At 34.4% G+C, this 26,518-nt stretch overlaps 1 protein-coding gene and 1 pseudogene across 1 annotated transcript; one reads left to right on the plus strand and one right to left on the minus strand.

The window, feature by feature from the left end:
- Nucleotides 1-2,030: 2,030 nt before the first annotated feature.
- Nucleotides 2,031-21,354, plus strand: LOC120269029 (centromere/kinetochore protein zw10 homolog). The gene is given in 15 exon segments (XM_039276320.1): nt 2,031-2,626; nt 2,709-2,846; nt 3,821-3,994; nt 5,865-6,023; nt 6,111-6,344; nt 6,427-6,573; nt 14,871-14,963; nt 15,747-15,842; nt 17,456-17,584; nt 17,668-17,745; nt 20,302-20,460; nt 20,543-20,699; nt 20,795-20,877; nt 21,068-21,082; nt 21,084-21,354. Coding segments are annotated over 15 exon segments (2,280 nt in total). The 5' UTR covers nt 2,031-2,077; the 3' UTR covers nt 21,153-21,354.
- Nucleotides 21,355-22,080: 726 nt separating this feature from the next.
- LOC120268340 lies at nt 22,081-25,638 on the minus strand (annotated as a pseudogene).
- Between the last annotated feature and the right edge of the window lie 880 nt (nt 25,639-26,518).

The following is a 26,518-nucleotide window of genomic DNA, read 5'->3' on the forward strand; positions in this document are numbered from 1 at the left end:
CCAGACCATTCTTCTTCTATATGTCGATGACATGATTCTTACTGGTGATGACTCTGCTCATATTGCTTTTGTGAAGCGGAAACTATGTGAGACCTTCTTGATGACTGATCTCGGTTCACTTCGTTATTTTCTGGGCATTGAGGTCACATCTCATCCTGATGGCTATCGACTATCTCAGCATCGTTACACTCTCGATATTCTTGCTCGTTCTGGCTTGACTGATACTCGTACTGCCGTTACACTGATGGAGTTGCATTTGCAGCTTCGGGCTTCTGATGGGATTCCCTTATCCGATCCTTCTCGCTATCGACATCTTGTTGGTAGCTTAGTATATCTTACTGTTACTCGTCCTGACATTTCTCACGCTGCGTACATTCTTAGTCGGTTTGTTGCGGCCCCCACCTGCTTCATTATTGACATCTTCTCCGGCATCTGCGATATCTTCGTGGCAGCTGCCTCGCGTGGTCCGTTCTCACTCACATCGGTCCACTCTTCACTCATGAGCCTATTCCGATGCTACTTGGGCCGACTCCCTGATGATCGGGTCTCGATCATCACATCATGATATTTCTTGGGTCTTCCCTTATTGTTTGGAAGACTAAGAAACAGCAGATCGCTAGCAAGTCCAAAGTGCTAAGTCTGAGGTTCGTGCTTTGGCTTCTACAGTATAAGAGGTGCTTTGGATTCGCTCGATTTTACAGGATTTTGGTGTACCGATCCATTCTCCTATTCCTATTCATTGCGACAGTACGGGGGCCCTTCAGATTGCTGCTGATCCGGTCAAGCATGAGCTGACCAAACATATTGGTGTGGATGCACACTTCACTCGTTGTCATGTCCGTGCTCATATTGTCTCGCTCCATTATCTTTCCACCGAGGTTCAGGTGGCTGATTTTTTTACTAAAACACAGACACGTGATCAACATCCATTTATGTTATCCAAACTCAAGACATATGATCCACCTTGAGTTTGAGGGGGGGTGTTAGATGTATGTATGTATATTAGGTGTATGTATGTATCTACAGGGGTATACTTGTATGTTTGGCTTCTATATGAAGCCCTTTGATCACACTTGTTTGATAACATGAGATGAACATTGATCCACTTCTTCTTCTCTTCTTTCATTCTTCCCTCTTCTAACAATTGGTACCAAGGAAAGGCAGGATGCTTGATATCATTTCAAATAAATAAATAAATAAATAAACAAAAGATCACATAAAATCTGCTTGGAAATGTTTTTTTTTATTATTTTTTTACAAATGTGACAAACATCTTTAATTTAAAAAGAGCTAGAGATGTGCACAATCATGGAGCAGATTTCAATGTACAGTATCAATAGATTAAAAAGTTGTTGGTGTATTTGGTGTTAAACATAAAATTACTATTAAGTGTATAGTTTAATTTTTGTTCAAATATGGGGGTTTTGCATTGAATTTAAGATTTTTTTTTTAAAAAATTTTTGCTTATTTAGACTATGCAAAATTTATTCAATCTATCAAAATTCCAATGTATTCTGAGAGTTCAATGTAAAAATAAATAAATAAATAAATAAATAACTCAATTTTATATTTATATAAAACGTCTAATATAGTAATATGAGACAACTAAAGCTTTCACTAAAATATTCTTATGTTGTTCTTAATCAAAATACCTAAACACTTCCAAATAATTTTTTAAATAATTTTGAAAAATTAAGTGCATTACCAACTGCACAAAATAATAGGGGTAACTCTTTTTTCTCACCAAGTATAAGTATCAGGTCGGAAATCAATTCCCTCTCATAAAAACGGTTAAAATGAATGACCTATAAAAAAATTAATTAATTAATTAATTAATTAATTAAGTGCATTCAAATATATCTTGTGCATATTAAAAAGGATCCTAAAATTTAAAATTTAAAAAAAAAAAATCAAAATGAACTTTATATTCTTAGGGACCACAAATAAAATTTTTGAACAAAGCACAGGGATTAATGATAAATTTACTCCAAAAATATAATTAAAATAATTAATTTTTTTCCCCACAAATATTTGGCGGTGGCGAAGAAGGAGAAAGAGCTCGCTGTTCCCCGGCGCCATGGACGTCCTCTTGGGATCCATTGACGTCCGAGAGCTCCTTTCCACCCACGACTTCGACGAGGCCTCCCCCCTCTCTGCCCCTGATCTCCGCCTCCTCATCGATCGCCTCCAGGTCCGCTCCATCCACATCCAGGACAAGGTCCGGGACTATGTCCTCTCCCACCGCCATGACTTCACTGACATCTTCTCTCGTTGCTCTGATGCTGCATCCAATGCCGACGCTGTCGCCGCTTCGCTTTCCGACGCTTTACGGGTTTTGTCTGACCGCCCGATTGATCTTGAGATTCGGGATCTGGTGGGGGAGATTAGGAGCAAGAGGAGGGAGCTGGAGGAAAGGAGGGAGGCGTTGGCGGTGGTTAGGACGATTTCTTGCCTCTCTGAAAGGTTGAAATCCGCGAGGGAGGATTTGGTGGCTGGGCGATTGGTTGAGGCTGCTGAAACCGTGCGGGATTTGAAGGGAGCGCTGTTTGTTGGCGATGAGCATGGCGAGCAGGAGCCGGCTGTTTTTGGGTTGTTGAGGGATGATTGGAATGGATGCTTTGATGAGGTTGGTTTTGGATTTTAATGTTTTAATTTTTCATGATAAATTTGTTATCTTTTTTTGTGATTGTTATGTAATTGATCTGCAGCTGCAAAACGTGCTTTCACGGAGTGCGGAAAATGCTGTCCAATTTGAAGTGGAGGATGGAAAACTGGTGTTGAAATGTTGGTGGAGCATTGGTGATCGAAAAGATATCAAACTACATACGGTTTTGGAGGCAATGGAGGTAATCTCACTCAATTACGTGGACTCTTCTTGTTTTTATAGGTACTCCAAATTTGGATAGAGAATTCTATAATGCGAGTTTATCCTTGTTTGACTCTACTGTTTCAAGAGTTGGTTCATCCTATTTATGCCTTGTTAGTGCTTGGGTTTCCATTTTACATTTGTAACTTAACTATCCATGATAGCAAATTGCCTTCGGTTTCCAACTTCCTCTGCATCAACTCTATGCATGCAATCCTAGATAGGGTGACAAATAGGGCAATTCAATCATGGGAGCTGCTGATGTGAGCTAAAAAGGTGGGCACACATGTTTATAGGATGACTTGGTTTTAAGCAGAACACTCGAAAGTGTTGCTAGTGATAAACTTTTGTTTTTTAAGTTCAGGGGCATGTTAGATGGAATTTTTTCTCGGCAATGCTTTCAAAATGTATTTTTGTTTTTTTTTAAAACCATCTGCAGAAATTCAAATTGAAGGTTATGCCAGAAAATTCATTTTTCATGCTTTGGACAGTTCTTGTACGGAATGTTAATTTTATGGCTAAAATAACTTAGGTGCGAAAGAGCTTTTCTCAAGTTCCTATCATAAGAGCAAACACATGCAAAGAATCCTAAGTTTAACCGCACATGTCAATTTTCACCAATGTGTCCTTTTCCTTTGAAAATCAAAAACTCTTTCATGCTGGTTCTCTTTGCGTATTTTATCTTCTGTGTAAGGTTTCCATTCAGTTAATATGCTTTATTCATCTATGAAATTTGCATAAATGAAAATTTTAAGTCATGTAGTGAAACGCAAGACCAAACTGACAGAATTGAGCCAGACTAGAAATTTAATTGGTTTGTTATCCAAACCAAAATCAAGTTATATCCATTATAAATCATAGCACTTGTCTCTCTCTTTCTCTGCATCTCCCCCCTCTCTCTCTTGCATACACACTCATTTATTTCGTCGTGGATTTTCCTTCGGGCATTTGCAGGTAGTTGGTATTCTCAATTATGGATTAGCAAAGGTTGCGGACCTAATGATCAAACATGTCATGAAACCTGCTGTAAGTAATGGATCAATGAATGTTTTTGTTGAAGAGCTTAGCCAAGATGATGTAGACAAGCCTCAGGCAATTCTGAGCCTTATTCCATCATCTGATGCTGAGGTAAGTAGGATCTCTTTCAATTTTAGATCCTCATTCTCTCTTAACATCTCAATTCTGACAGTCACATAGTATATATTAACTGCCTTAAAACAGAATTATCGCCTTGTGTTTAAATTAAATTTGGGTGATGGTGTATAATTTGTTATATGGATAGTTTTTATACTATTCATACAATTAGGGAAAGCTGATTAAATTTGAATCTGTTTATTCTCCATAATTTTGTTGGCTATATGGGCAATAGTAATATCTTACTTTGTTATTACTTCCCACAAGTTCTTTATGGCATTTTGCATGCGACGATGCTGACAACCTTTTCTTGGTTGCATGTTCAGTAGATTGTTTCTCTATGTTGTTCATAAGAATTACAATGAAAATGCAAACCTTATTGTTATGGTATTTCTATTTGTTTTAAGGAATGAATGTGTGTTAGATGTTATATCAGCGTTAGTGCTTCCTCTCAGGAGGAACAACTTTGTATTGTTCATCATCAGAACCAAGTTTGTCAAGGTGGCTGTGCAGGATTTCTTAGGTGGTGGGAACCTTAACCTCCTGGGTGCTTAAGCATTGGTGAATTTTTAGATTACAAAACTGATCAAATTAAGAAAAAGGCAAAACACACTTGAATCTTTCTATAAAAACATGCAAGGTTAGTAGCTTAATTTAATTTTCTAACGTTTCTCTTAGCTTTAATATGAATAGGCATCAAAGCCAAGGTATGCCACTGTGCCATTGTTCATGACAGTATCTATTCAAAAGCATATCTCCCTCCATTTTGATAATCCTTCAATACATGATAGTTTTTATTTTGAGCTTATATCGTTGTTATGCATAGAGGGCTTGGATTCTGAATTGGATCAGCCTCAACTGGGCTAGACTGGAATGAGACTCCGTTAGATTGATGTATTTGCAAATAATTGATCTGTCGGTGGTACTTATACACGATACAGTAGTGTTTAGTGATCAATCGGGCAACTGTAGGAGCTGCCCCCAAATTTTCTATGGCCTAGGTAGCTGGTTTTGAAGCACTACTTATAACTTAGAATTATAATATATTCTATAGGCTAGCAGGCCATTTTTAACTTGGTTTATAATTTGTTCTTTTACTGACTTAACCTCTCAAAGTCCATCTTGCACTTGATCTTGTATTTTACATGTATCAAAGCTTGGCATGCAATTTTGGTACCTAAAAAATAAAATAAAATAAAAAATGAATGTAGATTATTTGGAGACTATAGCCCGTATCTTTTTTTACAAAAAGAAAATTTGTTGTTTGCAAAACCAATTTTTTTTGCTGAAACTAGTCACTCTTGGAACAAGCTTCAAGCCATGCTAAGAAATATATTTTTTAACTAGGAAAAGGGAAAGGGGAAAAGAGGGGGATCAGATTTTGAGGGGGAATAGAAGAAATCTATGCAGTATGATATTGCTCTGCTGCATAGGATTTGCTTAATTTATGATTCATTTATAGGATACCTACATGAAGAAAATTTAATTTTTGCATGAACGATTTTGTCTAGTTTTAAATCATTATTGAAGCCAAACTTACATAGAGTTATTTAGCTAATTGAGGAAGGCAAATGTATCCTTACTATCCTGATACTTCTCGCTTTTCTGATTGATTGTAGAATGAGGCCTTTGCTAAGCTCCTATCCTTTTTTTTTTATGTGAGTTAGTGCGCTTTTTAATATACCCTAGTGGCAGCAGGACGGTCCTATGAAAATGCAACATTAGTTTCACCAAGCTTTGTTTATTTATTTATTTTTTGTTTTAAATACATTGGATATTTATATGTAATGGTTTTTAGTGCTGTCACATCTTTACATTGACATCATACCACAAACTTTTTTTTTCACTTTTTTCTTTGTTGTAGGAATGTCCAGATGGTTCTGCTATTTATGCAAGGATTATTCAGGTCATAAAGTTCATCTATAAATTCATCTGCCTCCAAAACGGTTCATGGATACATTGCTTTGGAAGATTAATGTGGTCAAGGTTGTCAGATCTTATAATCTCACATTTTCTGTCTAAGGTATTATAACTTTTCATATCTCGAAATAATTTTGATGATTGATGCTTCATGGTGATTGGATATAAAATTTCTTGTTGAATGCCCTAGGCTGTTCCTGAAGATGCTTCAAAGGTGGTGGATTTTGAAAGTGTTATGAAACATACTGCAGAATTTGAGACCATGCTGAAGGAAATGAAGTTTATTTCCAGCAATGATAGCAGTGAAGAAAAGTTGAGCCATTTTACTCACAATGTTGAGGTCCACTTTGCTTCAAGGAAGAGGAAAGAAATTTTGTCCAAGGCCAGGAATATACTTCTGCAGTTTGACCATGAATTTTCTTCTGTGAGTCTACTTAAGCATAATATTTGTTTTGCAACTAAACCTAATTTATTTTTTCTAAGATAATTGGCCCCTTCATTCCCAGGAAAGTACTTCAAAACAATTTTCTCCAGCTTCTGGCTGCACAGAAGGCTTTTCAGAATATGAGGTTAATTTGCTTTTCCAGCCTGAGAAGTGCTTTATATCCAAAGCAGCATCTCAACTCATGAATTTAGTTCATGAAGCTCTAAAGGTACTTAATTACTATCTAATGAAAGTTTTACTTCCGTGAGTTTTCTTCATGTGTACATATAACGTTGATGTACATTAGCATCTGCCATTTGTTATGGTGGTATTTCATGCCATCCCTTTGGCTTTGCTCACTTTTTATCCTTGCAATTATGGTTGATCGATTCTATATTTCTATGCTCTACATCATAAACAGCTTTTGAATCTCTTGTGTTCATATTATGTGGATGGAAATTGAGAAGTTAAGTTCACAATATTAGTTGGTGTAGTCCATGGTAGGAAGGATTAAGAGAGAATGATTGGTAGGACTATACTAAGTAATTGAGATGGCAATTGATAAGTAATTATAAGAGTTAGAAACTTGATTTATTTGCATGGCCAATTTTTTTATGTTGCTCTTGAAATGTCAATGCAATTTGTTACTGAAGGTTTCAGAGAACAAGGTTTCTCTCTTTTTTCTCTTAAATGAAGAATACAAGGTAATATATATACTAAACAATTGATATTCTCAGCCATAAAGTCAGACCTTAGTGGCTGACATTTAACCATAAAATCAGACTTAGTGGCTGATATTTAGCCTTAAAGTTTTTCATAAAATTAGGCAGCTGTTTCATCCATAAAACCTGGCCAAAAAACAAGTGATTGCTCTAACTTTGACTAAGAATTCTACACTCCCCCTCAAGCTGGGCTGCAGATGTTGTTCAAACCTAGCTTGTAATTCAATTCTTCAAAGCTAGCTTTTCGAAGAGCTTTCATGAGAATATTTGCAGTTTGGGATCTTGTGGGCACATAGACCAGCCGTACAATCTCCTTTTCAACCTTCTCTGAAATGAATGTCGATCTATTTCGATATGTTTTGTTCTATCACGATGAACGGGGTTTTTAGCAACACTTATTGTAGCTCGATGGTCACAATATACCTTAATATGTGGTCATTCTGTACTTATACCTAATTCTCCTAGTAATCTTTGAATCCACATTCCTTCACAAATACCAAGAGCTAGAGCTCTAAATTCAGTTTCATCATTGCTTCTTGCAACTACAGATTGTTTCTTGCTTTTAAAAATTTCCCCAAATGTAGGAACAATATCCTGATGTTGATCTCCAATCTGAAATATCTCCTGCCCAATCTGCATCTGAGAAGATTTACACATTTCTTGCATCATTCTTCTTGTATAATAGGCCTTTCCCTGGAGTCATCTTAAGGTACCTTAAGATTCTATTCGCAACTTCCATGTGTTCCTCTGTTGGATTGTTCATGTATTGACTTATAACACCAACTGCAAACCCAATATCAGGTTGAGTGTGTGAGAGGTAGATAAGTCTACCTACAAGTGTCTGATTTCTTCCCTTGTCCACTGGTACACTTTCTTTTTCAGACCCTATCTTCTTGGTTGAGATCCATTGGAATATTTGTTGCCTTACATCCAAGCATACTTGTCTCTTTTAATAAATCTCTAAGACGTATTTGAGTTGAGAGATAAATATTCCTTCCTTTGATCTAGCTACCTCCATCCTAAGGAAATATTTGAGCCCTCCAAGATCCTTGATTTCGAACTCCCTGGCTAAGAGTTTTTTTAATCTTAGTAGCTCTTCCTCATAATCACATGTTAGAATGATATCATTAACATATACAATTAAAAGAGCTATCGTCCTGTCACTTGAGGATTTCACAAACAATGTATGATCTGCTTGACATTGTGAATATCCCCATATGATCACTGCTTTAGTGACTCTGTCAAACCATGCACGAGGAGATTGTTTAAGGCCATAAAGGGATCTTCTTAGCTTGCATACTTTTCTGTTACTGAAAAAGTTTCTATTCCTGGTGGGATATCCATGTAAACTTCTTCTTCTAGATCACCATTAAGGAATGCATTTTCACAGTCAATTGATGCAATGGCCAATCTTGTTGGAGCAAATGTCTCTGGATAATCTATTATATAAGACTGAGTAAAACCCTTTGTCACAAGGCTCGCTTTTAATCTTTCAACACTTCCATCAGCTTTATGTTTAACAATGAACAACCATTTACAACCAACTGGTTTCTTTCCTGAAAGTAGGTTTGAAATCACCCAAGTACCATTCTTCTCTAGAGCTTTGATTTCTTCAGTTACTGCATTTTTCCTATCTGAACTTTGGAGAGCCTCCTGAATTGAATTAGGCACTTGTATGCTATCAAGAACATAGACAAAAGCTTGATATTGCAGTGACAATCTTTCATATGAAACAAAATTGCCAATAGGATGATTAGCGCAAGCTCTAACACCCTTTCTTAGAGCAACTGGAATGCCCAAATCATCAATTAGTGGACTCACATTCTTAATGTCATAAGTTTCTTCACCTGAGTGAATTGGAGTTGGTGCACTTCTCGGTTTAGATTCATGGTCGTGTGATGAATGTGTTAAAAACTCTACTTCCTTTTCTGGTTTCTTCCTCCTTGTATAGACACGAAGCTTAGGGCTTTCAATTTGTGGTAATTTGGAGTGATCATGAAAAGAAATTTCTGAAATTTGATGAGTTATTGGTGGAATTCAATGAGGCTGAAAATTTTCTGGAATTTGACTAGACAGAATTGGATTTTGATGAGATTGAGATGCTTCAGGTTGAGTTGGATTCTGAATGTGTTAAAAACTCTACTTCCTTTTCTGGTTTCTTCCTCCTTGTATAGACACGAAGCTCAGGGCTTGCAATTTGTGGTAATTTGGAGTGATCATGAAAGGAAATTTCTGGAATTTGATGAGTTATTGGTGGAATTCAAAATGAGGCTGAAAATTTTCTGGAATTTGACTAGAAAGAGTTGGATTTTGATGAGATTGAGATGTTTCAGGTTGAGTTGGATTCATAGGTAGATGAAATGATGCTTGAATAGGGGACGGGGATATCTCAGGTGATTCAGAATCACTGGAAAAATCCCACAACTGATATTCTCTCAAGTTTTTCATTTGAACGTCAGGTTTGGGGTAAGAAGGCTAGCCTTAAAAAAATGTCACATCCATGTAGATATACATCTTTTTGGTGAGGAGAGCAACATTTATAACCCTTTTGGTTAGGTCAGAAACCAAGAAAGATACATTTAATAGATTTAGGATCTAATTTACTGTGATGTTGTAGATGAATGTGAACAAAGACAATGCATCCAATAATTTTAGGTGCTAGTGAGGAGAGAATTTGTGTATGGAAAGCTTTAGAGAAGAACTTGACAAGGGGTTTGAAACTTGAGACTTCTTGAGGCATTCTATTTGTAAGGTAAGATGTTGTAAGAAGTGCTTCTCCTCAAAAATGTTTTGGAACATAAGAGGTAAAAATGAAGGATCTAGCAACTTCTAAGAGATGTCGATTTTTTCTTTCCAGCAATTCCATTTTGCTGAGGTGTATCAGCGCAAGAACTCGAATGGACAATGCCTTGACTCAAGAGATAACTACGTAGGAAATTTTTGAAGTATTCTTTGGCATTATCAGTTTTTAAGACTTGGCTTTTGGGACTGAAATCGAGTCTGTATCATGAGATTGAAGTTTTGAAAGATTTGACCAACTTCAGATAGATTTTTCTCTCATGAGAAATATCCAAGATAATCTAGTGTGATCATTAACAAAGGAAACAAACCATCTAGTTTCAATAATATTCTTCACCCTTGAAGGTCCCCACACATCACTATAAATCAATGTAAATGGTTGAGAAGGGGTATAAGACAAACTTGGGTAGTTAGGGCAAGTGTGTTTGGCAAGATGACAAATTTTACAATCAAAGGACTTTGGACTTTTATTGCTAAATAAAGAGGGAAACATCTTTTCAAGATACATGAAATTTGGATGACCAAGATGAAAATGCCATAACAATTTAACTATCCTTGTTGACACTAGGATTTTGAAACTAACTGACCTTTGAAAGACACAATTTGCACTTTGAGCTTGTCTACTCATAGAAGTTTGATCGAGGAGATAGAGTCCAAAATACATCTCAACATTGCCAATCTTCCTACCCGAATGCAATTCCTGAAATTCACAAAAATTTGAGAAAAACTTAGACACACATTTCAAATCTCGAGTTAGCTTACTAACTAAGATTAAGTTGCAATCCAACTTAGGAACATGAAGTACAGCCTCTGTGATTCTGACTGTGCCAATTTCTTCAACTTTCAATAATGAACTATCTGCTATTTTGATTGTGTAATTCTCATTACACATGTTGTATCCATGAAAAAAAGAAGCATCACTTGTCATATGATTTGAGGCTCCAAAGTCTATGATCCAAGGACTCGAGAAACCTTGGTTGACTTTAAAAGCCTTAGAGAATTTGCCTTTATATGTTATCATGCTATTTCCTGACACAATAGTGTTTGGCTGAGATGGAAGATTCTAACTCGAGAGTTTTTGGAGGGCTTCAAGTTTTTCCTTAGTGAGGGGACTTGTCTTTATTGAAGTTGACCTTTCATTCTTTATAACAACATTAGCATGTCCTTTTCTATCATTCCATGGGTGTGAAGGCTTCCAATCTGTAGGTTTTCCATGAAGCTTCGAGCAATTTTCTTTCATATGTCCAGGTTTGCGACAATGGTGACACCATTGTCTTCCTTTTTCTAAGTCGACTTTCATTGTTGTTGATTGTGAAGGGTCTGCGAGTAGCACGAGCAGAACCTTTAAGGGTTGGAGTTGAATTTTGAGATCCCAACATCACCTTTCTTCTCTTTTCTTCACGTCTCACTTCAGAAAAAGCTTCTCGAACACTTGGTAATGGTTTAATTCCCATCACTTTTCCTCGAAATTCATCTAGATCTTTGTTCAGACGAAGAAAGAAATTTTAATGTTCTCGTCTACTCCACAACCTTTTTATATAAAGCAGAATCATGAGAGCGTTTCCACGAATAAGTTTCAAACATATCTAGTAGCTACCAATGTCGAGTGATGATGTTGAAGTATTCAGTCACAGTGAGATCTCCTTGACGCAGATCATGTAGTGTTGCTTCAATCTGAAATAGTTCAGATGTATTATTAGGACTTGAGTAGGTCTCTCTAGCTGCTTCCCAAATCTCCTTAGCAGTTCCATATATAAGAGAAAATTCTCACCAACATCATTGTTCATTGAGTTAATTAACAAGACATCACCATGTGATTCTCAGGTTTCTAGGTTCTGAATTTTGGATCATTCTTCTATGGAATAAGAATCTCCTCAGTAAGATATTCATCCTTGCCTCTGCCACAGATGAACAACATTACTAATTATGACCATTGAAGAAAGTTGTGCCTATTAAGTTTGTGACTTGTGACGAGAATAGAAGGATTTTCCACTCCACCATGATTGTTGCCACCAGATGTTGTTTCTTGCTTGAAGATTTTTCCGGATGATGAGGTTTCTTTTCCTACAGCCATGCTGTATTTAGTCATAGAAAGACTATTAGTATTTTTAAGGATAGCTCTGCTACCATGAAGGTTTCAGAGAGCAAGGTTTCTCTCTTTTGTTCCCTTAATTAGAATGAAGAATACTAGGTAAGATATATATACGGGTCAACTGATATTCTCAGCTATAAAGTCAGACCTTAGTGGTTGACATTCAGCCATAAAATCAGACTTAGTGGCTGATATTCAGCCTTTAAGTCTGCCATAAAATCAGGCAATTGTCTCATCCATAAAATCTGGCCAAAAAACAAGTGATTGCTCTAACTTTGACTAAGAATTCTACGGTAACAAATTTCTAAATCAATGATTTTCTGCATATTATAAGGTGGACCCTTTTTCACATTTACTTGAGGAAATCCTCATCCATGGGTTATCTATGGAACTTCTGATTTTAACCATAGTTAATATCCTACCATCCAATTCTTTAATCTAGTTGAATGACTGTAGAGTAATTTTGACTCCTAAGGATAAAGGGAGCAGTTAAGACCTACTTCCCAACATCAACATGTCAATTGTGATGTCCCCCAGTAATTTGGTCTATCAGATAACTCTAATTGAAATGGGTGCTTCCTATCATAGTGATGCTTTACATCTAGGAATGTCTGTTCTGTTGCAAACTATCCAAGTTGTTCGTAAGAGTTTGTGAAAAGAAGAGTTAAAATCTAACTTGCAAGTTACTAAAATGTATCAGACATACTTTTGTTTTTGAAACTAATGGTTGAATCTCAAGGGGCTTCCTTAGACCTGCCTATCTAAATGAACTTACCTTACATGGATGATCTTTGCTCTGAGAATAAAGATCAATGTAGGTATTAAGAAAGGAAATTGTCACTTACAACATTGCAGAGTCAATAAAAACTAGATAGTAGACCTCACTTTACCAACCTGCAATACTTAAACTAAGTTGCAGAATATTCATTGTCCATCCTGATAAATGTTTGAGAGTTTTCTGCTCAATACTGGGTTCAGTTCGGCTATTAGTTTTTATTTTATTTATTTTATTTTATTAAGTTATAATATTAAATTTGACAAAGTGAAACATCACAAGGATTTGCATTGTTAGGCCAATGGTATGACTATTTTATTTATCAAGGAATCTATTGTGAGATCCTATATATTGGCGTTATATTTTTGTTTGGACATTGAATAATTATACGGTCAACCTGTGATATTCCAATTAGGCATCTCTATTGATGCACAACTTCACCATTCATTATATTGCATTAGTAGGGTATATCCATGGAGCCCTCTTGTTCTCATATTTTCTTAAGCAAATGCTTTGATGGATTTTTTAATTGACTTGGGCTTTATTAGATATAATTGTCTTGGGAAGATGGTGTAACTGTTAACCAAGTTATTGTAAAATTTATAAATAACTCCTATTTTTACTAAATAATGTTTTTTTTTCTTAAATCATATTTATCTGCCAACACAAATTCTACATGGTACCCTTTGTACTTCTTCTCTCCGAATTCTAACCCAACTACTTAAGTTGCTGCTTAGTATGTACCTGTGTTGTAATTTAAAGTACATGTAAGTTGTCCTCGTGGGTGTTTGATTGCGTTTTATTTAAGCACCATAAATGCAACTGGAGTCACACCAGCTACCCTACATGTTTTTCCCCTTGTCCAAATTAGCTGTAAGTTGAAAAAGTTCATCTTGGTGATGGTGAGTATCAGAGAAGAAGTATTTTTGACATACTTACCCTAGGAAGAAATTGTGTGTGTGTCTGTTTGAAACTGTTATTTTCTTTTGTATATTATGTAAGAGCTAATGTGAAAAAATTTTATCTAATGTGAATTCGATATAGTGTTTTCATTACATATTTCTGTAAGACCTTGAAGTTTCACTCATAAAATTTCTTCGTTCATACATACCCCTTAAAAACTGAGGTTTTTCATACCTATGTTTCTCATGGTACAGGTGCGATATGCCACTTTTGAGTAACAATTTAGTTAATCAATTTATTTTTAATACACTGGGTTTGGAGGCAACATGTCGTTATAAGAGAACACCCTGCCTTAAATCGATTTTAATTAGATGTGGCATAGTTATATTGTACATGGTGTGGTAAAATCACCAAATGAAGGTAACAGCATTCATGATAAATTATGAACTGTTTCAATTGAAAGAGATGATTGGATCTGTGAGCCATTCAATATAGTTTGACAATTTACACTGATAGACCTACTAAGGCAACGGTATAGATGGGTGAGACGATGAGAAGGGAACATGAAAAAAAAAGATAAAAGAAAAAAAAAGAAGTAATTTATGGATATGGTGGGGAATTATATTAGTGCAAAGGAAGTGATAAGGAGATGCTGTTTGTTAGAAATGAGTAATTGAATGTTTAAAGATTGGCTGTAGCATATTTTTCGGAAGTTTATATAACCAACATGATTATTGTGGTTGTTGTATTTTGGTAGTAAGTACTTGCTTGCTTTGCACTTTTGGTATGAAATGAAAGATCTTCAGCATCATGTCTGGGAGATCAGTTATTCCTACTTTTAGCAAGTTAATGCCAAGAGGTCTTCAATCTCACATGCTGTTTGGTAGTGTTTTGCTTTGTCAAATCATAGTTTCGAGGAGATGAGTAGACAAACGTTTGTGTTGGAGATTCAAATGCCACATCAATAGTTGTAAGTAAGTAAATCTTAGAAGAAGCTGTATGAATTCTAAAGAATGCCTGGGATTTTGTGCATGCTTTTGGCATCTCATACATCTTCCTTGCGGTACCTTTTATTCCAGCGTGCATTTTATTGTTGAAATTGTCATAAGTGAGGCCAAGATAATCATTTTTCTTTGCCTATGGTATGTTTTTCGTCATATTTGAATTATAATTTCTACTGTATTCTTGTAAAATATTTTCATACACAATTTTTGATTTCTGAACACTCAGTGCAGGATGCTTGTCTCTCATCCACTAGAGTTGGAAAGGAATTCTATCATGCTGCAAGGGATTCTCTTCTTCTTTACAAAGCTATTATCCCCGTAAAGGTAAGTGATGGATATCTTTGGCTTATCTCAGCCAAATGTTATTTCTCATTGAAATTTAATTTGACTGGAATAAATTTAGTGCTTATTAAGGCAACTGCATTGATTTTATAGTGACAAGTGTCTCACCATAAAAGTGCAAGAATATGGTACTTCCTTTTTCTTTTTCTAATGTTTGAAAACCAAATTTGTAGATATGGCACACAGCGCAAAAACATAGATCTAGATTCGTTGCATGTCATAGCTATAGAGCTACTTATATGTACAATGTATGATATGAAGATTAAAAGAGAAAAGACTGAAATAATGGAAATGCGATCACCTTTACCTTCGTGAATATTTAAGTTATGTTTTTTTCTTGCATCCCTGAAATTCATTTTTCATCATTGATTGCTATTGGAGGATGATAATGGAACATTGGCTAAATGTTGTGCTTTGTTTTGCAAGCATGTATTTTGTTACAAACTTGCAGGTGGCGTGTGGTTGGGGTTGGAATAAGTTGAAATATGGGATTTGGAGTTTGAATTTGGTGTTAAAAGGAAAGAAATTACCTCAATTTGTCAATATTATGGTATATTACAATGAAATTTTTTGGTGAATATAATAACCTGCCAATTGCCTGTTTGCTAAATTTCTTCCTGAGCTGTGCATGTTGTTGTTGTTGTTTTGTTTTAACTACTAACCCCTGTCAGAAATTTCTAGTGCTATGTTGAAGTTTAATAGCAATTGCATAATAGCACATGATGACGATGTTAATTGCTCAATTTCTTTTTTATGTGCATGAAGCTAGAAAAGCAATTGGATAGCATAAGCCAGTCAGCTATGGTCATGTACAACGATTGTGTTTATTTGGCCCAAGAGATTCTTGGTCTTTCGTTTGAGGTACATGCTACATTTTTTATGATATATGCTACATATATTCTTTATATCTTACGAATTCTTATGTATGGTCTGTTTAATTGATTATCTGAAGCCTTACACATTTAGTTGATCATAACTTAACCAGAATTTCTAAATAATCTTCTTCTTTTTTTAAAAAAAAAAAAATCAATGTACTGGTTGTTTAGCTTGTGGATGCACAAAACAGCTTGTGGGATGAAAATGTTCACGTTTTGGTCTCACCCTGACTTTGCTAACTATCTGGTACTTTTCTATGAGCAAGCGCTTCTGCTATCTTGAGGTCTTTTGCTCTCGGCATGTCATCGGCACACTGTCTCTTACTGAGCTCTGTATTTTGATTCGCCTCTTTCCTCCCTCTCTCCACTCAAGCCTAGGATAAATAGTATGTATGTGATATTTTATCAAACAATATTAAAGTAATTTATGCTTATCATAAGGAAGACAGGATATAGTTTGAGTTACATTTTTATCGTTTCATTCCAGGGATAATGAAATTTGTTGCATACTTGCTTCAATGTCACCTCACACCTGTACTTAGCCAAAAATGTTGAGGGTCTTTGCTTTGAGAGAATTCCATCTTTACCTAATATGCACACACACACACACACACATATCTATTAATCTAGTAACCTCTATTTCAATTCTTTTGTAACATAAAGAAATAGTAAAGTCTGTGATGCGCTAACAGTATTCTTAAAGTGCTAAAATTTTTATAGTCATCTCTTTTTCTTGCTCTTCTTTCCACTCATTTTTCTAGTTATAATAAATAGCAATCCTATTTTGAGTGTACTTCATTGCAGCTTCCAATACTTTGTTGAGGTTTGTAACTATAGTCATCATTGGGAGAATCCAGACAAAAATGTTTATTTTCCATTGATCTACAGTGATGGAACTCATTAAACATTCAACTGAAGTTGTAAGGATTTCAGTGATTCTTGGTCTTATGGATTTTCCTGACACAATGAAGCATTTTGAAATCTCCATCATGCTTCGGTGTTATCTTAATTGCAGCACAATTCTTAAATTTTCTTGTTGAAATGATATGCAGATTTTAATAATTTGAAGAACATTGCTCACAACTGCTTATTTATAAAGTTCATAATGGAGGAACACTTTTGCATTCTGCGAATGCTGCTTTAACATATAGTTTAATATGAATATATAATATTAATGGAATGAAAGTATTCGTGTGCAGTTTATTTATTGCTGCTGGGAGTGTGGTTCAGAATTTGAGCTTCAAAGATCATCTCACTGGTCAAAGTAGAACCTGTTAACCTATTTATGAGCTTCAGTTATTTTGCGTAAAATTCTACCAAGTCTATGAATGGTCGAGTAAGGTTTCTATAATTACATAACCTGCTTTAGTTTGAATATATTGCACTTTGGGTTAAGCTGTTTCTGAGAATGGTAGGGAATATCATTTCAGTGAGGATGCAGGTTATGTACTTCTTTGCATGATTTTTCCTAAGGATCAAACCATTGTGTTTCTAGAAAAAAGATTTGATGTTCATAATTTGTGATGTGTCATAATTTAAAAGAACGCTAAGTTTGTGTTTGATTTGCAAGTGTGACATGAGCTCTCTATATATATTTAGTATCGTGCAGGTCTGCCTAACAACTTAAAAGAGCAAGTGGTGTTTGTGGATCTGGCGTCAAATTTTAATCAGATGGCAGAGGGAATACTACTAAAGCAAGTCAAATTAGTAGATATTAATCTGGAGGAGGTAGAAATTGTTATTTAGTTGACAACAATCTGGTCTCCTTTTATATCGGTCATTTTCTCATGATATTTCTAATGCTTCTTCAGGCTCTACTCGGTGCCAATGGCTTTCAGAATACACATCAACCTCAACAATTTGAATTAGCAAAATTCAGTATAGATCAGGTAAAGTTTTATAAAATTGAACTAATGTAGTCATACGATGATATTTGCCTCCTAGTTGTTAATGATCTTCGTCGCCAGGTTATATTTGGTCCTTTATGAAAAAGGAATAAGCAACATGTTGCTAGATAAAACATCTGACTGTATTTTCCAAAAAATGTAGAGGCCACATATTATTTTTTTATCACTTTAATTATTAATTAATTATTTATTATTAAAGACTATTGCATCCTTCCAATCTATCAAAGCTATGCCTTAGGCGCGCTTGAGGTGCAAGCTCCCCTAGGCTTCTGCCTAAAAGCCTCATCACCTCTAAGGTGCACAACATTAGAGATTCGCCCTAAGGTGCACCGCTTCCCTCAAGTCTCAAGGCGATTTTAGGCTCATCTTAGTAAAATACAGCCTTTTTTTATTATTTTTTCAGGTTTTTAAGAGCTAGACATATATAAATTATTAGATGACCATTGAATTAAATCTCAACCATTAAAAACAGAAAGGTTTTTATTTTTTTAGTTTGTAAGAGCTTGATATATGTAAGCTATTAAAGCTGAGAAGTTTGAATCTGAAGAAGAAGAAGAATATTAAGATGAGAGGATAAATATGAGAACGAATAGGAGAATAATGATGAAGAAATTGATGAAAGTTATTGGATTTGATAGCAATTAGGTTCTCCTACCGTAATAATATTTCTTAGTAGTAGCTGAGTAGTAGTAGTTGATGATTTTCTTGCTATGCTGATAATATGCTATTCATGTTTTATTTTAATTTAAACTTTAAACTTTTATTTTTTTATTTTATGAAATTTTAGTATGCATTATGAATTTTATAATTTTTTTAACTATTTTAATTTTTTTGTGCTTTACTTCGGAAAGTTGTGTGTTTGAGCTTTGCACCTTGCTTCTAGGCAATTTGAACCACTGGTGCCTTAATGTGCCTTGCGCTTTTTGCAACTATGGTAGAACATGCTATTATGGAGTTGCATTTATGGTATCCATGTCTCTTGTAGCATAAGATATACAGGATAACATTGCCTGGCCAAGATTTATTGATAGCATGTGTCCTATAATGATCCTATAATTATAGGATATCCAGCATTCCAATTCATGGTAAAGGTTTATTGATCAAAGTTGTCCTTTAATGATAAGATATTCAGCGTACCTTTTCATGGCCGAGGTTTATCGATTACATCTGTTCCTATAATGATGTGGGTCTTCTTTGATCTACTTTTGATATTAGCCTGTTATTAGATAAACGCATAATATAAATGAACTTGAGCTACAGGCAACCCATTTAATCATTGTTTTTTTTCTTATAGGCACCTATTAAAAAATTATATACTACTCAGTTCTACCAAGAAATATGATAAATAGCTAGTCAATTCACCTGAAATTCTATGGTTTTTAGTTAATGGGGCATCCCAAAAGAACCAAACTGAGTAATGTCCTTGTCAATAAACTCAATGTTGCCTGTGGCATCTGAATTAGCCAGATGTATTAGATTATTTAGTAAACTGAAGTGTTTTGTGACTCCGCAAGTCAACTTGTTCTTGGTTTTTTAAAATGAACCCAAATGAACTAAAGAAGTCTAGTAGATTGGAAGCTGGGTCACTTCAATGTCATTATTTGAGGAGTCCATAAGGATTTGGGTTTATAGGAAAGAAAATCTTGGCTTTCCTTCCCCATGATAGTTGCTAACCACCACAACCCAGAAGTGCTAGATAGTGAACACTATTGAGTTCTGGAAATAGCTGCAGCCTACACTATACATCTTCATTTCTAGAGTCTAGCTTTTAAATCATGGATTTCTGATCTCTTCACATTTCTCTAATTTGTGTGATTCATGGACAAAAATGAAATCACATTCACATGTTCCTTTATCAAATATATGCACCACTATTCACATTGGTTAATACCCAAATCTTTATTATATATACAAATGATGATAATCAGACAATTGTGCTTTGTTAAAAGGACAAAATGAAAGTAGAAAAGGAAGATGTTACTTGTCTTCTATTTTCATCCATGGATTTTGGCAGTGTATTAAATTTCATCAGTAAATGTTGGACCAATCTGTGTAAGGTCACATGGTTTATATGGCTTAAAAAAGTAAGGCTTAAGCAATTCAATAAGCTTAGTGGAACTTATTATTTGTGCAAGTTATGAGAACACTCTGAAGGAATACGAATGAAGTCTCCCTTACCATGCATAATTCCACCTCAAACTTGAAGATTTCACATGGATGAATATTTACCTCCCACTTGTATGTCTAAACGCATCCAGGATGCATTAATATATTCTAATCTTGCCTATTCTAGCTTACAGTCCTGTACTGTCTTTCTACTTTGATTTCCCGAATTGCTAGATTTCTTTTTTTGTAGCAGATGAGAAATATTAGAAAAATTGGAAACAGCATTTAGCCGGTTGTCAACTCATTGCTTATGGTCTTTTAAGTGACTACACTTGATAAATTTTTCTTTTCCATTTTGGTTTGATGTTCTCATCAACCACAGGCTAAATATTTTAATATTGCAGCAAAGACTTAGAATGTGTTTTTTTTCAGGTTGTTTTCATCTTGGAGAAGATACATATAATGTGGATGCCTCTCATGCCAGCTTCGGTCTATAAACGAACAATGTGCACAATACTTGATTTTGTCTTCTCTGAGATCACAAAAGATATGCTCCTTTTGGATGACATGGCAGCTGAAGAAACTTTGCAGGTTTTTACCGTCTTCCCTGGAAACCTTTAATTTATAATTATCCTTCAAATTCAGAAGCTAATAACCTCTTGAATGCACACAGCTCCAGAGACTGATACATATAACATTGGAGAACTTATCCTCGTTGTTTGATTCCATCACTGCTGATGTTAATGAAAGGGAAAAACCATCGAAGAAACATATATGGGACCAACTAGATAAGATGATTCCATCCTTGAGTAAATTTCGCAAACTTGCAGGCATGTGCTCTTAATACAACTAATAGTTTTTATCAAAATTTTCGTTGTAACCACTGGTAAAACACAACTTGAATTACATCTTTTTGTCTTTCTAGATTTACTTGATATGCCTTTGAAATCCATAACGAGCACATGGGAAAGCGGAGAACTGGCAAATTGCGGGTTTACATCATCTGAGGTATGCATACCTATATCTAAATGGTGTGCGCATACAGCTCAGGACAAACTTCTGCTATTTTTTCATTTCAGCAAAAAGTTCATTTTTGTGAACTTTCTTATCGTCTTGCCTGCTTCGCCTTGTCAATCGTCTTGCTGATACTATGTAGTCGAACCGTTTTCCCATTGTAATACTTACTTATCTTTTGCAGGTAGAGAATTTTATCAAAGGCAATTTTTACAGATTCACCGCTAAGAAAAGAATGTTTATGGAGGATACAGAGCATTAACTTTTAAAACTTTACAAATTCCCGGATTATAACCGGATTATAAGTATTATTCTATGGATTCCATGTACAATAGTAGCACACTTGTAAATTTTTCTTCATCTGATAAAATTTATATATATCAAACTGTTCTAAGGCAAGACTGTGTAACTGTGTTATTGACTTTCTTTTTCTATCTAAACTAGTCTATGTCAATCAATTGTATTATTAGTAATTTCTGATTTTACTGCACTGCCTATGATAGTAAACCTCTACTTTTTAGACCACCAATTTTGTTAATGACTCTTTTTGTTATTTGTTTATTATGGTTTAGATTTGTGTTTTTCTTATTGTGTTTTTATTATTACAAACCATTTTCATTATTTGTTTATATTGTATGTAATGCAACCATATTGAATATTTTATTATTGTCCTATAATATATAAATTTCTATTGCCTTTTATATATATGGAATTTTCCAAACCACATGAATTTGTTAGTCTCTTGAATGTTGCTTTTTTATTGATTTTTTTAAATTTTAAATTTAAACATTTAATTATAAAAGAAAATCTCTTCCCTAAACTTAGATTGTAATGATTTATTATTTAGGATATAGGGCCTAGGATTTTGGATTTATAATTTTAAGGTTTATGATTTATTATTTAGGGTTTAAGTTTTTAGATTTTTTGTATAGGATTTTGTAGTATTTGGGTTTAAGATTTTTGATATAATTTTATAATTTTTTTAAAATTTTTTTAAAAATTTTAAGGATTTTTTTTGTTTAAATTTAAAATTTAAATAAAAAAAGAATGACATGAATGATGATTCATTCAGAAAACTTTTATGGAAGGATGATGTTTTGGGTTTGTCATTTTAAGATAATGTGAGACAATAAATAAGAATAACAGATAAAAAAAGGCTATAATAATAATAATAATAATAATAATAATAAGCTGGTATAACATTATTGATATTATTGACAAGATGTTACAATAGTTCCAAACCATACATCCAGAGCTCGATTTTAATAATATACACACACAAACAAATGAACAAAGACAATATATAGAAACAAACATGGAAACCCCTCTTCAAAAGCCTATGGTTGTACAAACAGCAGCACTCTTTTTTTTACATACTCAGGTATACTTCCCCTCCAAAGAGGGAATGGAAGGGAAGTGTGAAAGTGAAAAGTGAAAGTGAATTCACAAGTAGAAAAGAATGAATGGAATGGAGAAAGCCAAAGAGGCATTTAAGAGATACCAATAGTTTTTCCCAAAACCCACAAGAAAAGGGTGAGTTGGACCATGAAATATTGTGTGAAGCCATGCTCTGTCTAGCACAAACCCAAACACTGTAATACCTGCTTTGTTGTTCTCCAAGTATGTCACTGCATTGTTGTTAAACAAATTTCAAGTTATTAATTTATGTTCATTAGATCTATACATTTGCATGATACAATTCTCAAAATATTGTATGCAAATTTTCTTGAAGTTGGGTTAAGATAGAAATTTTGAAGCATATTCTTTATTATTATTTTTTTAATATTAAAGATTAAAATAAGTATAGATGCATTTTCAATGCATTAAGCTTTTCTTTTTATATAGGATTTAGTAGTACAGTAGTAATGCTATTTGTATAAATAAGACTACTAAAATTAAGGGGATTTATTTATATACGCTGGATAAAATTATAATTACAACCTTGTAAAAACCACCATATTTATTATGTACATAACCTCCCAAATAATTGTCGTTGTTGGTGTGTATATATATATCACTCTGACCAAAAAATCTAAAAAAAAAAAAAATTATATATATAAAACTAGTCATCTACAAACATCACTCTATCAATTGTTGAATTTGAATTCAAGAATTTCATATCATCTATTCCAATGAACATTGATATATAAACAATACTAGCAACATCCGTTAATTTTTATTTGCAACTTGCAACTCCCTATTTGCGATATCCGCAGATGAACTATTACCAATATATATATATATATATATACTCTTTATTTTTATTATTATTATTATTTTTTTATGTTCAGTCTTGTAAAGATGGCAAGACACAAACTGACCATGACATATTTAACCAAATAGAAGCATTTTGCATAACAGAAATGATTTGTACAGATATACAATTATCAGTTACCCAATATTACATGGTCATATGAACGCTTTTCTCTAAATTAAGTTTCCTACTTTTAGGTTAATGTCATTCATTATGAAAATCACTTACGTGACCAGTATGTATAAAAATATATAAAATCTATCTACACCAGATAAAAGTCTAGTGTCAAAGGTAATTTTCAAAGGGCGGATCTTATGTACCCGTTTAGATTTTAATTTTAAATTTAAAACCATGCTTACTAACAAACATGTATTCTACTCCATAAATAATATAAATAAATGAATGATTAATAATAAAAGTTTTTGGGGAAAAAGAAGAAGAAAGGAAGAAGAGAAATAAAATAAAAACTTACCAAGAGCTTGTCTCTTCTGAAAAGAAATAGTGTGGGCATGAGGTTGAACAAGCTTGGTGCTATCAAGAACATCATCATCTTCATCACAACAGTCTTCATCTTCCGATTCTTGCCCAATATCGTGTATTGAACTGACGTTTGAGATTTGATTTGGGGGTGTCTCGGGATCAGTTTCAAATGATTCGATGGTGGCGCACACGTGCCACTTTGCCGCGTGGCTGGTGATGGCTTGTGCTTGATGTGTTATCTTTGCCGCGCTTCTTAAACATATTAGCAATCCACTCACCAGCCCCACTGAACAAAGCTGTCACCCATTTTTTTCACATAATAAATCTCAAGTTTTAATTTATCTTTATAGACAGACAAATGTTGTAAATTCATAGCTGTCAAATAATAACCCTAGATAACAAATATAATTTAAGGTTCGTATTTGATCTATAAGATATTCCTAAATTAAATTCAAAGCAATCTCCGTTTATTTCCTGAATAGAAATAAAAAAATCAAAGTAAAAATTTAATTTTGACTAAAATTAAATTAAATTAAAGTTCGATCTTAATTAGAAAGTCTGGATGCTCATATTTGAAAAACTAGTACATGAAAAGATAATTTATATATATATTTTTAAAAAAATAATTTAAAAAAATTACGAGTGTTTTTTTATACATAAAAATTCTAATTTAAAAAACAATATGTAAAAAACAACCTCAATGTCCTAAAATTTAGTGCTAACATTTTTTTTTGTTGGTATAAAAGAGAAAGGTATTTCTCATTCAAACATATACATACCTATTTTTAAATATTTAATTATTTAAAAATATTTAATAATTAATTTTAAAAAACCATGTTAATATCAACAAAAGCTTATTATTATTATTATTATTATTATTATTATTATTATTAAAAAAATAAATTATTTAATATTATTATCTTATATTATTATTTAATTAATACAAATTAAATCAACTCTCCTTCACCAAAAAATCCTTTTAATCCGTAAAACTCAAAAAAATCCTTGCAACCCATCCTATCCCGCAATATCTATTATTCCCAAAGACCAAATAATAATAATAAATAAATAAATAAATAAATAAATAAAAAGAAAGATGAAGATATTAATAATAATAATAATAATTATACTAACCGCAAGCTCGCCGGCATTGAAGAAATTAACGTCGGAGCGAGGTCTAGTGGTGAGGAAAAGGGCGGCGAACTGGCTGGCTGTGACGAGCACCAAGAAACAAACAATGAAACCTCTGAATCGATGGCTGATGATCTTCAATTGCCTTCGAATCCTCAAATGCTCACTCAACACCAGCTCCACATCCGATTCTTCTTCGAAAACTCCGGCGAACTCTTGCAATCTCAGTATCTGAAGATAACACGTCAATCGAAACATCACACAAACCAAGAACATCAACCCCGTTCGGTACATCCACGAGGCCAGTTCCAAAAGCGCAGGCGGCGGCGTCGATGGCCACGGAGCTGCCGATGATGGGGATTCGGCCGGGGCCGGTGCAGTACCACCAGATCTTGTAGATCGACTCGAGAAGGAAGCAAGGGGCGACGAAGAGGGAGAGGAGACGGAAGGATCGGTTGAGCTGGGTTGTGTAGCCGAGACGGATTCGATCGCTCTCACTGTGGACTTTATCGAGGGCGAGGAAGCGGCGGAGGCCGTAACGGCGGATGAAACGGGAGAGGGTGAGGTAGGAGAGGGTGGAGGCGGCGGTGAGAGAGAGCTCGACGATGGTGTCGAAAGACCGGCGGGTTGGGGAGTAGGAGAGGAGGAAGTGAGAGATCGCTGGGACGATGATGGAGAGGATTAAAAATAGAACCCAGGATGTTAGGGTTCGCCAGATGCCGACGCCGCCGCTGCCGGAGTTTTGGTAGAGGCACAACAATCGGAGGCAGAGACGGAAGCTGCAGAGGTCGTCGTAGGTGGATTGGGAGTGGGATTGGGATCGGCCTGGCTTTCTTCTCGGAAGCAGCGGCGCTGATTGAAGGTGGTCCGCCATTGTTAGGGTTTCTAGGGTTTTTGGAGTGGGAGAGGGTTTTTGATGGTGAAGAGGCGGTGGGAATGAAAGAGATGGGTTTGATGAATTGCGGGAACTTATTGAATATATATATATATATATACTACAATGGAAAAGAAGAGAGAGAAAGTGAGTTGGTTGCTATTTGGTTTCCGTGAATTAGGGGGTTTAAAAATTTAAAATTAATTAATTAATTTAATTATTTGGAGTTGGTTGTGGGTTTACTATGATAACCCTGTATTATTTTTTTGGATGGACTATGTTTTATTTATTTATTTATTTATTTATTTTTTTTTGATAAAATTTTAAGTTTTAATAATATGTTGAAAATTACTTAGGGTTCTTGTAAAAAACCATAGAGTAATATAAATTAGGGAGGTATAAAAAAAAAAAAAAATGTCATAGCCCAGTAGTCAAAACATAAAGATATTTTATACAAAAAATCGAATATTCAAATCCCCTCTCACACATAAATATTATGTTATTATTTAATTTTATATATTATACACTAAAGTCTGAAATCCACGTGTTGATATAGGTTCTTTTATGAAATACACATTGATATTTATGTGTCTTGCTAATGATATTCGTGGCCTTTCTTAAAAAAAATACTTTGGATAATTCATTAAAAAAATTTATTGAAATCTTATATTTTGAGTTGCAAGAGTATTATGGTCATTGTACATGGTGTAGTAAGAAATGGACCATCTATCATCGATCATATATATATATATATATTATAGATTTTGTATATAATATAATATTATGAAGTGTTGAAATACAAGAGGGCAATATGGTCATATTAACTCAACGAGAAATGGACTTTTGGTGGTCATTAACAGCCACGTAGCGAAGGTTCGCCACGTTCTGAAGAAGAG

The sequence above is a fragment of the Dioscorea cayenensis genome, chromosome 9 (assembly GCF_009730915.1).
Source record: "Dioscorea cayenensis subsp. rotundata cultivar TDr96_F1 chromosome 9, TDr96_F1_v2_PseudoChromosome.rev07_lg8_w22 25.fasta, whole genome shotgun sequence".
In the NCBI taxonomy this organism is placed as follows: domain Eukaryota; kingdom Viridiplantae; phylum Streptophyta; class Magnoliopsida; order Dioscoreales; family Dioscoreaceae; genus Dioscorea; species Dioscorea cayenensis.